Source organism: Blennius ocellaris, assembly GCF_963422515.1.
Source record: "Blennius ocellaris genome assembly, chromosome: 5".
In the NCBI taxonomy this organism is placed as follows: domain Eukaryota; kingdom Metazoa; phylum Chordata; class Actinopteri; order Blenniiformes; family Blenniidae; genus Blennius; species Blennius ocellaris.
The window spans coordinates 23,454,905-23,466,768 of record NC_137654.1 but is presented as its reverse complement, the minus strand read 5'-3'; the positions used below and the strand labels follow the sequence as shown (position 1 = coordinate 23,466,768).

Genomic DNA, 11,864 nt, shown 5'->3' with positions numbered 1-11,864 from the left:
TCTTGTGGAAGCTGTATCACTCAAGCGAATATACATTGAGGTATAAATAAATAAGACTTTTTAAAAGCATGAATACAATCAACACAAGTATATTTTGTCATTTCTTGTTTTAATAGACTGTTCTCTCAGTCCTTTATAAAATAGCATTTCAAAACTTTTCCTAAATTCAGATATTCACATATAAACAAGAGACTGTGCAAAATATACAAGATATTGGCAAAAACAGAAAAGCATCATACATAATGTTGTCTCATTTTGTCACATAGCAACACGTATGTGAAGAATGAGACAAAATGTCAATCTAGATGCTGCAAACTTAAGTATGTACAGTAATAAACCTCACTGATAAACACCTTTTATTCTTTCAAATGACAAAAAGAGACCAAATACTGAAATACAAAAGGTTACAAAGTAGGCATGTTCAACTGATTGAGTAGTTTTTGGAAAACCGATCGGTCAAAGTGCAGTACTGGTTATCGTTCAGCCCATCTGCAGGAATGGAAAATGCACAGGAGGAGGGGGGGGAAAAAAAGCGATTTGCTGAAAAGACCGCAATCATTAACGTTATTCAGGGTCAAATCCTCCCGGCAGAATTGACAATACAGGAAATTGTCGACACAGTGGGAACGCCTCAAAATGCTCACAACGAATTCACTTCCAAACTTGAGCTTTGTATGATTTGCAGCAATTTTTCAAGACTAAACTGTCAGAAAGAAATCAGTCACAGTAAAAAGTCTTTTCAAATCAATCGGCAACTTAACCACGTGCAAAAAAAATACTGGAAAAATTCAACCAAAACCTGACTTTTGTTTTCAGGTACGAAACATCTTCAGTCATCTAAATTCCCTTTAAACCTCGCTACAAGATGATGTAGTGGTTCGCAGTCTCGCCTGACATTGACAAATGTCCCCGGTTTGATTCCGGACCTGGTCGACCTTCTGCACAGAGTTTACATGTTCTTCCTGTGCGCCTGTGGGTTTGCTCTCAGTTAGAAAACACACGTTTCAGGTTTATTGGCGATTCTATATTGCTTATGCTTGCCCATTTATGGACTTGTCATCATCCACTGTCAAGGAGGAGAACATCCAGCCCCTCGTGACCTTAAGTTTAACAAAGCTTGTGTGAAATTCGATCCATTATTTAGTGAATCTATTCGAGGCTGGAATACAAAACTAATCCACAACAAGACTGGCACATCTGTGATTTCATCGAAAAGCTTGTCAACCATTTCTACACTCAAACTAAAATCTAAGCATTTATTTGTATTGGATTTTCATAGATGCACCTGTATGTTGAGGATATTCACTGTGATTCACCTGGAGTTTAGAACATATAATATAATATTTAACACCATAGTCTGAACTTAAATAGACTTTCTTCCTCATTTAGGGACTCGTGTATATAAGTAAACTTAAATAGAACATGTACATCAGACCCAAGAATTGACAAATAAATAACTGCTTCAACCAGATCAGCATAAACAGGAAAAAAAAAAAAAAAAAATATATATATATATATATACACACACACACACACACACACACACACACACACACACACACGTGTGTGTGTGTAAAGCGTAAACAAAAATACACTCATCCTACAAACCTGATGAGATAGCTGAATAAATGAAATTATTTGATCAACACATTCTAATCGATATGGCTTCATCACTTGTCCAGAAGGCAACTCAAGATGACGCGATTCGTCGAGATCAGTCTGTAAAATGATCCACAGGAATAGAAACACAAGATAAATAAAATCCTCTGTTAAGGGCTTAAATAAACAAGTGTTTAGTGAACACTTCAAGGAGGAATTTTCTGCTACAACACAGATGTCACTACAATGACACTTGATGGTTTATTTGCGTGAGTGAAGTGTGGTTGGGTGCAACTAGTCTCTAGAGGAGCGAGCCGAACCGAGAGGCATGGCGGCATCGTGGCCAGGCTCCAATATTTGCTCCATCTCTGCACTGGAAACACAAAAGGCTTTTTTGCTTGAAGAGGCTTTTAAAGGCTTTTAAAGGCTGATGCCTCTTCCGCGTTGCACGCCGTTTCCTACCCACGGGCAGATGTCTCGTCGCTCAGCGGTGAGCAATCAAAGAAAGTACCGGCAGGGAGGCTCTGCGTTGAGGGTCAGCTCTGCCTGCTTAATGCCACTAAGTGAGACTAGTCATTTGAATGCAGCTACTGTTTGAGGAAGCCTTTATAAAGCAGGTGTGAGTGGCTGGTCCCTCGCTCGTTCTCCAGGCAGAAGAGCAGGTCCCTGAGGTTGACTCGAGTGATGCGCTGTCGCACAAACTGTCTGGAGCCCGCGCCGCCGGAGACTCCAGGCTGAGAGGGACCCGACCCCGAGCCCTTGGGAGGGTGACACAAACCCAGAAAAGCCGTTTAAGATTTCTTTACTGAATTCGAAATTTAAAACTAACTATCGCCACCTTTGGCAGTCGGATGCTTATTACTCACCTCTGCACTTGCGCCCTGAACAGGAGAGTCCATTTTCCGCTTTTTTCTTGGGCCGATCGCTGCCAGTGCAGTTAGGTTGGCCTCTCTCTGCCTGATCTGAGCCAGCTCTTGCTGTTGCATCTGTGATACAAACCGTAAAACACAGATAAATTCCACGAGCTCACCAAGAGGCTGCATTAAGAAAGCAGTGACAAAATCACTTATTTTAGCATATACTCGCCTCTTTGGCCTTCTGCTTCAGTCGGAGCTGTTCGGGGTCTTCTTGCCGTGACCGAGACTGCGGTAATGTAAAGGACATTTGAATATTTCAGGGTGGATATTTTCGGTTCATTTAATCTCCTGTTTTATTCATCCGCTCACTCATAGTTTGCATATTTTGTGATCTGGTGAATGTTAGCGGCAGAGGGAATGCATATTAATGACACTGACCCGGGATCACTCCCACGACTTCTCTATAATTATGATAGTGTGCAGGTCTTTTCCTGTCAATGACACGACGTGTCCTTGTCTGAATATTGTTACCTTCGCGGCCTTCAAGAGGATCTCTCTCTCCTCCCCTTCCTTCCTTTGCTTTTCCACTTGATCCAGCTGCTCGAAGAACTTAAGCTGGGCCCGCACGTCGCTGACCTGCTCGTACCGCCCATCCTCCTGAAGGTGGCGAGAAGTGAGACGTCGCACCAGGGGACAGAGTGAATATTGAAACCGAGCGTGTGACACAAGAGTCTCGCCTGCTCTCAAACTCCTGCCATCTGTTATCACCTTGAAAGACAAGTTCCTCTGCTGAGCCACTTGCGACACCTTTCCCAGCAGATTTTGCAGCCGCTGCTGTGTAGCATGGGAGATGAAGTTGACGACATCTGCGCCCAACTCGCTGACACCGAACTTCTTACCTGTCAGGATGGCAGTGAACGCGGACAGAGGGTTTTAAGAGAGCGCCCGCCGACACCGGCGGACGCGCTCAACGCTTGCTCGTACGCCTCTCACCGATCTCCAGAGCGATCCGCGTGAGTGACGGGCCGGATAGGAAGGCCTCGTCCTTACACGATCGAGTCACCATGCCAACAAGCTCAGAGCTGGTTGCTAAGATACGAGCACTCTCCTCTGACAGGTTGACTCCTGCCATGGAGGCCACATCATTGATATCGTCGTCGTCTCTGGATGGCATGGAGGACAACAAATACAGACATAAGCAAAAAGCTATTTTTCAGTTCTATGGAATTTTAAAATGTCTTACTTCAAAACTTTATATTGTAGTGACACACTAGTCAAGACCATAAACTAACTGTAAACCAGCATAAAAACTTTTTTTGCTGCAGTTCAAACAACTGTATTACAAGATAGAGAAGGAATAACGGTAACCAGAGTAAAGCTGATTCCTAAAGACTCACTTCAGAACTGTTGAAATCCATTCCGTGAGATAAATGTATTAAAAAAGAATCCTTTATAGCAAACGACACAGCTACGCTATGTCAAGTATAAACATTTCCAACTTTAGCGCTACTTTACATGTACAGTTAAACTGTTAAGTCTAATGACAGGAAGTTAATGCACCTATTTAAAGACCATGTGTTTTTTTTTTCAAGGCAACATGATGTGGTTATAGGAAACAGAATATCACTCAATAAATAAGAACTTCATGCCTTTGATCAAAATCCTATATGGTGATGAAACGGAGGCCTGTAACTGAACAACATGAATGAAATCATCTGTGTGACAAACCTGAACGATCCCCCTCCTGCTTCATTCTGCTTGCACTTCTGAGACACAGCGAGAGAAGTTCGATTGATTATGTGTACTTCTTTGGCCCCCGGAGGCAACATCTGCTTCACTCCTTAATTAGTGAATTAGTGGAATTAAGCAGAAAGCAAGGACAAGAATTTTAAATGGAAATAATAACTTGCATTTGCAGCTAAACCAACACACACGATTTCCCTCAACGCAGATATTTCCAGGTTAATTTTATACCTAATGACACCACAAGATGGCAGCAGCTCCATAAGGCTCATAAAAAATGAAGACCAAATGCACACAGACAGTCTCACATCAGTTTAGCTTGTGGATCATTTCATGAATGTTCACTGGGAACCACATGGGGTAACATAAAAATAATAACTTTGCAGCGGGAGTATGTTGGAAAATGTGCTGGTTCTGGTTCACTGTGCTTCAACATCTGAGCAAAAAAGACAACGCGCAACAATTTCTGAGGTCTTAAGAACATGAACTTATTTTTCAACACAAATTATTCACAAAGGGTAGGGACATTTGCATTTGGTGGAACACTGTACGAGGCCATACACCGGACAGCCTATTTCATTGCCTTTTAAGTGCCACATTTGTAAGACGCATGCATTTGTGGGATGAGCAGCAAAATTGACAATGTTGGTGCTACACATGAAGGAACTCTCCAAACCTTCTGTTATGGCAAATAGCTTTTCCCTACTGTTATTCACTTTTATTTCACACTTCTGGTAGTCAAAGTTAGCAAATATCACTTCTTCAAGTTAATTCTGCTAAATGTGGTCATATTCTGTGGGTCCATCCATATCTTACTTTAGTTTTCCCCACTGTCCAAAAACATGCATCTGATGTTAATTAGAGATTGTAAAATGTCCCTCTTAGTGAACGAGTGCGTGTGTGTGTGTGTGTGTGCGTGTGCGTGTGCGTGTGCGTGTGTGTGTGTCTCTTTGTTTTCCCGTCAGCTGGGATCTGCTACTGAGGCCTGCAGCTCTAAATTGGATAAAGCTGAATAGAAGCTGGTTGGATGGTGACTGAACTGTGACTGGCTCCAGCCTCCAGCGACCTAATGTCGCGTGGTAGAGAAAAATGGATCAATGGTAAAAGCAATATGCAAGTTGCTCTTACTGATCCGCATCAGAGAAGTTTTTGTGTTTCTCTGGATGGTTTGTCAAGTGGACGCGATTAAAATTGACAACACAACAGTGACCTGTTCTTAACTAAACGGGTTCACACATCACCTTTGATGGAAGTAAATTAACTCTCAAATGTCCACAAATTGGTGAAAAACAAGCAAAACAGATACAAGATATTGAGCTTTTCTGACAATGAATTTATATTCTTGCAAGAAAACAATAGTTTACATTATCCTCAAAAGGGCCTTTCATTGACAAGCAAATGGATGCATGTTGCCAACAGTCCGCATTTGCAAAGCCAATATCCAATATATTCAGTCCAGTGAACAGAACAAGTAGATTAAATGAAAATATGTGTGTACCACACACCTGTTTGCAGCGGTTTGACAACCTGCGACTGGCCCACAATGATACGGCTGTGTGTTGGCCCTCTGATTGTTACCATGGGCGACTGAGTCAGGGTCGCCTGCGGCCTTACAAGGCTCTGCGGCTGGGACACGATCTGCGAACAATTAAAAGAGACACACTTGCATGTGAAATTCATCATTGTTGATTCCACATACAACGTGCGCCGACTCAGGCAGTAACATCTCGCAGCATAATTACCAGGCTGGGTTTACTGTGAGGAGTCTGTGTGAGGCTGATGACTGTGGCTTTGGTTGTGGTGGTGCTGGTGGCGGTGGAGACGGTGGTGGAGAGAGGGGGTCGCAGAACTACAGCAGTTAGAGCCTTGGAGGCTGCAGCAGACTGGGAGCTCGACTGAGGCTGCAGGCTGTCCTGGATAAAGGCCTCGGAGTCCGGGGTCATTTGGCGCAGTGCTGGGAGACTTCTCTGCAGCAGAGAAGCAACACGGAGAAGTAACGATTTGCACCACAAATGGTAAACATTGCCCATTCTAGTATTACTCTCACATTAAAGAAAGAGCACTATATTAACGATGTAAATTCATTTTAAAAAGTTTTCACAGGATGAAAGATCTCAATGAGGAAAAGTGTTATTTTTGAGGGGAGTCAACTAAAACCACTTATATTATATTTCATAAGGATTGTAATTCGATAAATGCAGATGCAACTGTTGGGTTAGTCATCTCACCTTCAGAAAAGGTACAAGATATGGCTGTGGTGATGACTTGAGCTCCTGGTATAACCTGCTGGTGAAATCTTCTGCTTCAATCTTCGCCTCCTGTTGAATTACAGAAAGACGACGGATCAGCTCTCACAAATTCAACTGAGAAAGCAGACTGAAGAAATGCCAAAAAAGCTAAAAAAAAAAAAAAAACACCAAAAAAATAATAAAAAAAAAAGTCGAGAATAGGGATCAAATTTGAACACAGAAATTATGAAAAAGAAAAAAACAAGCACCAGCAGTCTCTTGACCAGCTCCTTGACATTAGCGGTGGTCGCAGACGACTGTTTTCCACTCGATGCCAGCTTGATCAGCGTAGAAAGAAAATTTCGACACTTTTTCACATTCTCCAGCGTTTCCTGTGGACACATACACGAGAACAGCATCGAGTTGCCAGCCAGGAACCAAACGCACATTTGATTTTCCATGTTCCTGCACAGACAACAGTATCAAAGGCTGCCATTTTTCCCTTACAGCTGAAATGGGTGTGGGAGCGACGGGGGTCCCAGTGGTCCCCAACCTCTGTGTCACTGCTGTGGCTGCAGTTCCAGGGTGGACTGTGGTGGGAGTTCCTACAGGCTGAGCCGTGGTAGTGGCAGTTCCTCCCAACACCATGGTGCTCTGTACAAGTCGGTGAACGTGCGATAATGAGGTGAGACGCAGGGAAAAAAACAGTCAGAATAAGTTTCGGCAGAATTCAGTCCATTTCTTCGAGAATGAGACAGACGTTTTAGTGATGTCGTGATTAGCATTCTTTCTTGATAGCCGGAAGGCCTTGTGTTTTTTTTACAATTGGCCAGGCCTTCCTGCGTGGAGCTTGCATGTTCTCCCTCTGCGTGCATTGATTTTTTTTCTGGTATTCCAGTTTCCTTTCACAGACCCCCCCCCCCAAAAAAAAAACAAAAACACACACAGGTATCAATTGGTCATTTTAAATGACTTGTATGGTTGTGTGTATCTCTGTTTGCCCTGCAATGGATTGGTGACCTGTCCAGGGTGTTTGCTGGGATCAACTTATTTATGTTGTATGCTAATACACACATTTAAAACGCTTAGTAAAAACAAACAAAGACCTGGAACACAGGCAAACACCGAGGTCTAGTATATTGCATTAACCTTCAAGGAAATTTCCATGGCAACCTGAATATTCATATTTTCAAGAACAATTAAGACAAACAGCAAGGTTTTCAAAATGAGCAAACAAGTCAGCCAGAGAAAGAAATGAAAAATGTGGTGCCCTGACACAACATCAGTTCCTTTCATGGCAATTAATCAACCAAACACCATGAATACACAAAGTGTGACACACACGTATGGTTTTTTTCATTATTTAAATGGAAGCAGGAGATCAGTGCTATACACCTACAAGAGAAATATACCCAAACAGCAATAGTGAAATGCATTACTTTAATAAATTAATTGAATATACAACAAAGCCTTCCCAAACATACAAGCTCCATCCAAATCTGGGGTGACTAATTGTTGTCCTGGATAATCACATTATTTTCAGAGCACAGTGCTGGCAATTCTAACTGAAGCAAATGTAATTGAAGCAATGCCAGACCATCTTGAGTAAAGACTGAGACAGACTTTGAGGTTATGGAAAAAAACAAGCCTTCAATTAATAATAAAAAAAAAAAAGCCATGTGACATTGAAATCAATAACTTTTGTGTTTGAGACTTACATTTTTTTATACTCCGAGATAAATGGACTTGAATATTACAGCACATAGTAACTGCTTCACACATATTGTGATGTAGTGTATAGGGTAGTGACCTGCAATACAGGAGGCCTCTGGAGGGTGGTGGTGGCTGTCACGGTGGTCTGGACTGGAGAAACGTGTTTGATGATGGTGGTGGGAGTCGCTGGACGAGCTAACAGCGACGCTCCTGGAGTCTGAAAAGATATGAAAGGTAATGCTACACACTGCAAAGTTAACAGGACCATGTGGGAATTTGAAGACAAAGTTAGACAGTTTCACATTATGTATGCATTCTTCAACCATATTTGAAAGTAAAAAAAAAAAAAATGCTTTCTCTAATTTTTAACCTCTGCAGAAGTTAAACACCTCTGACTAGTCAGATACCATGCAAAGACAGATGTTTTGTAAAAACAAGCCACCAAAATGTATTTCAGTGTCTTATTTCAAATTGTTTACTCTGCTCTTTATTATGAAGAAATGCCAAAACCAAAATAATAAAAACAGTAAATATTTGCACAAACTTTTATTTAATTCTTAGACCCAAACTCTGGATCTCACGTAATGATGTCATAATAGAAAATAAGGATAATTGCATCCATTTCAAAACAGATTTGTGACATGAAATAAATAATAAAAAAAATAAAAATGCACCATTAAATTTATAAATCACATTAAGTGTAACGGTACCATCTGGCTGTTTCTTCGGGTCTGTGTAAATTCGGAGTAAAAAGTGTGTGTCAGTCCCATTTTCCCGTGACGACTTGGTGAAGCAGATGTGTACCTGCAGAGAAGTGATCTGGACAGGTGGGGTGCTGGCGGGGGCAGCAGGTCGTGGAGTCATGGCGCTTTGTGATTGAGACTGCGCCTGCATCTGAGCCAAAGTCTGCTGGTGAATCATCAGCAGCTGCCCGCTCTCGCTGCGAACCAAGACCATGCCTGCATGCAGCAAACGTCAAGTCAAACAGGTCGATAACTTGCCATTCAAACCAATTCACCCATAAAACATGGAGTTTATATGAAGGAGTACGAATCCTTCCGTCAACTGTCCAGATATTCAGCCACTTAGCTAAAATAAAAAGTAACACGTTAACTGGGCATTGAGTAACTGTCAGAGAGGAAGAGGAGCTTCTTCCCTCAAGGTGTGTATAGTTGTGTCTGTGGCAAATAACGGTCTTGACTTGATTTTGTAACACATGCACACTCCAAGTAAATCTTTTATCTTATCGCTGAAACTTTATCGCACCCATGTATATTTAAGTAAAAGATTATGGTAAGTTCATGTGATGAGTGTTTTAAGTTTGACTTACCGTAAAATGCTGAGGACAAAGATATAAAACTTAAAGATGGGTCAAAAGACACAGTTAAACAGAACACTTTGCAGGTTTGTACATGTTGAAAAACTGTGGTTTATTTATTTATTTTTAATTGGACAGGATTGCTCCACATGCTACACTGTGTTTTATTATTAGGATTCACTAATGTACTGTGCAAAGGTTTTAGGCTGGTGCGTACCTGTGGTTTTGTTGTTGTTTTTTGTATGTTTTTGAATGAAATCCATATTTGGTCAACCTCTGCCTTGAAACCGGCAAACTTTCTATTTTTTTTTTTTTTAAAGACGATGTTTTAAAACAGAGCTAAGCTCCGATCTTCTGTGGATCTAATTTGGTTGAGATATTTCTGTCTCATCATGGTAACCGAGACAGACCTAATTTATGTTACGATCAGGGCCGTATGGAGACCACAGTATTGCTTTGAGTCCCCCCAGTTCTGAAACTCTGGCTTTGTGTTTGGGGCTCTGATACAGAATGCAGTACATTCAGACACCTTCCTGCTGGTAAACATAGCATTATACTACACCAGCATAAAAAAAACTTTGCCTATTAGTGTACACTGTCACATAAAACCTGAATTTATCCTTCAAATGCCATGAAAGTAAAAAAGATATTTGCCAGCAATATGCAGGTAAAGTCTAACCCTGCAGCCAAATCTTTAAAAGACACACTGGAAACTTGAAGGATACACAATAACAGTGAGTGTGAGAGCATTGTGCTCGAGTCACACACAGGCTGAAGTGAGAAAAGCTGATAACAGAACAATGTTACCTTCATCTACTTCAGCAAAAATAAGTTGTTGTCCTGCTCCACGGTCAGAACCTTGTCCACTCCTAATCTGTTGTCACACGATCAATTCAACTCCCTGCTCCTAAAAGACAAACTAAACAATCTGCAGAAACTACAAGGGAGGCACGAATAGTTATTTGCATGCAATCTCTCCATCAACTTAATCTAAATAGTTATTTTGTATTAATCACTTCAATGACACACCCAGTGTGCTGTAAATGAATACATTAGTTTGAATGTGTTAGATAGTGAAACTCTAGTAATTTAATGTAGTTTCTGAAATGACTGTGTCAAACAAACTTTCCAGAAGTTCTCAAACTCTTCACGAACACGATACCTGGAGGAAGCTGGATGTTTTGGACATTCCGGGTGTTCTGCTGAGGTTGGGCGAGTCTGGGAGCCAACACCTGAGCAGTAATAGTTCTCATACCTCCTGGAGGAGTGGCAGCAGTGGTTGAGGGTACTGAAGTTCTTATGGTTTGCAAAACTGTATGACTCCTCACCGGTGTGCCGGTCGCAACAGCTGACGGCACCACATGGGCTCCAGCTTGTGTTGAAGCTTTTGCAGAGTCCAACTTGTTGCCTTGAGAGCCCGCCGTGCAGACAGCGGTGGGCGACGTGTGATTTTGCATAGATGGCCTCATGAGAGTGACTGTTGGGACACTTTTTACGGTGGATGTCGCAGCGGTTTGAGCACTCGCAGTAGTCCGGATAATAGTGCTGGGTGTTGCAGACACGGCTGCTCCAGCCGGTCCGTTGTGCACGAGCGTGGCGGCGGGCTGCGAGCCGCCGTTGTCAGCGGGTCCGCCTCCGGGGATGTGACACTTCATCACCACTGTACTCCCATTCAAAGTTTGAATACCGGTGACTGGGGGTTTCCCAGCACCGGGTGTTTCGGTAACAACTCCACTCGCCGTCGCCGGCTGGGTTACACTCGGTTCCGCCACCGACGTGACCCCATCTGCCCCGTCCATGCTTGGACCGCGGGACCCCGAAACGTTACCGAGACCTGCGGTCACTTCGGCGGTGGAAACAGTGTGAAAGCAGGAGCGTGTCCACGAACTCTCCGATAAACAAGAGTTTCACAAAGCAACGTGACTACAATTAGCTGCTGTTAGCTAACTGGAGTGCGCAGCTATCTTACCTGCTTGTTGTGAAACTCTCACTTTGCTGCCCTGAACATTGAAACTGCTTCCTATATCAGAGTTGGCGACATAAGTCGCCGCGGACTGTGGCCCGGTTGTTGCGTTGGCGTACCCCTCTCCTTTAAGCTCGGACTCCAGAGACCCGACCAGACCATTAACTACTTTTTGGTCCACATCTGTGTCAAGGAAAACATCCTCCAACAAATCGGAGCCCGCCGCCATCTTTACCCAGCTACTCTCGCTCGTCAGACGCATGCGCCGATTGGATGCGCCTTCCGTGACGTGTTCCCAGTGAGCGCCGTGATTGGTTATTTAAAGAAGATGAAGCCTGCTACAAACGGTGTCCAGCCGCAGTATACACAATTTATCCGATCTGGTCACTGATGGACCTGATGTGACCCCAAAACACTGATCACACCGAATCACACGTCTTCTG

At 42.8% G+C, this 11,864-nt stretch overlaps 1 protein-coding gene across 1 annotated transcript; it reads right to left on the bottom strand.

Annotated features, from left to right (window-relative positions):
• Positions 1-134: 134 nt before the first annotated feature.
• Positions 135-11,384, bottom strand: LOC308130348 (transcription initiation factor TFIID subunit 4-like). Its single transcript, XM_080496665.1, has 15 exons — positions 10,621-11,384; positions 8,945-9,099; positions 8,238-8,357; positions 6,935-7,081; positions 6,697-6,819; positions 6,428-6,517; positions 5,942-6,166; positions 5,705-5,837; positions 4,185-4,296; positions 3,450-3,619; positions 3,225-3,355; positions 2,988-3,113; positions 2,686-2,742; positions 2,466-2,585; positions 135-2,357 (listed from the first exon to the last, which is right to left on the bottom strand). The coding sequence occupies exons 1-15, from the start codon at positions 11,255-11,257 to the stop codon at positions 2,187-2,189; spliced, it is 2,517 nt and encodes an 838-aa protein (XP_080352791.1). The 5' UTR covers positions 11,258-11,384; the 3' UTR covers positions 135-2,186.
• Positions 11,385-11,864: the final 480 nt, after the last annotated feature.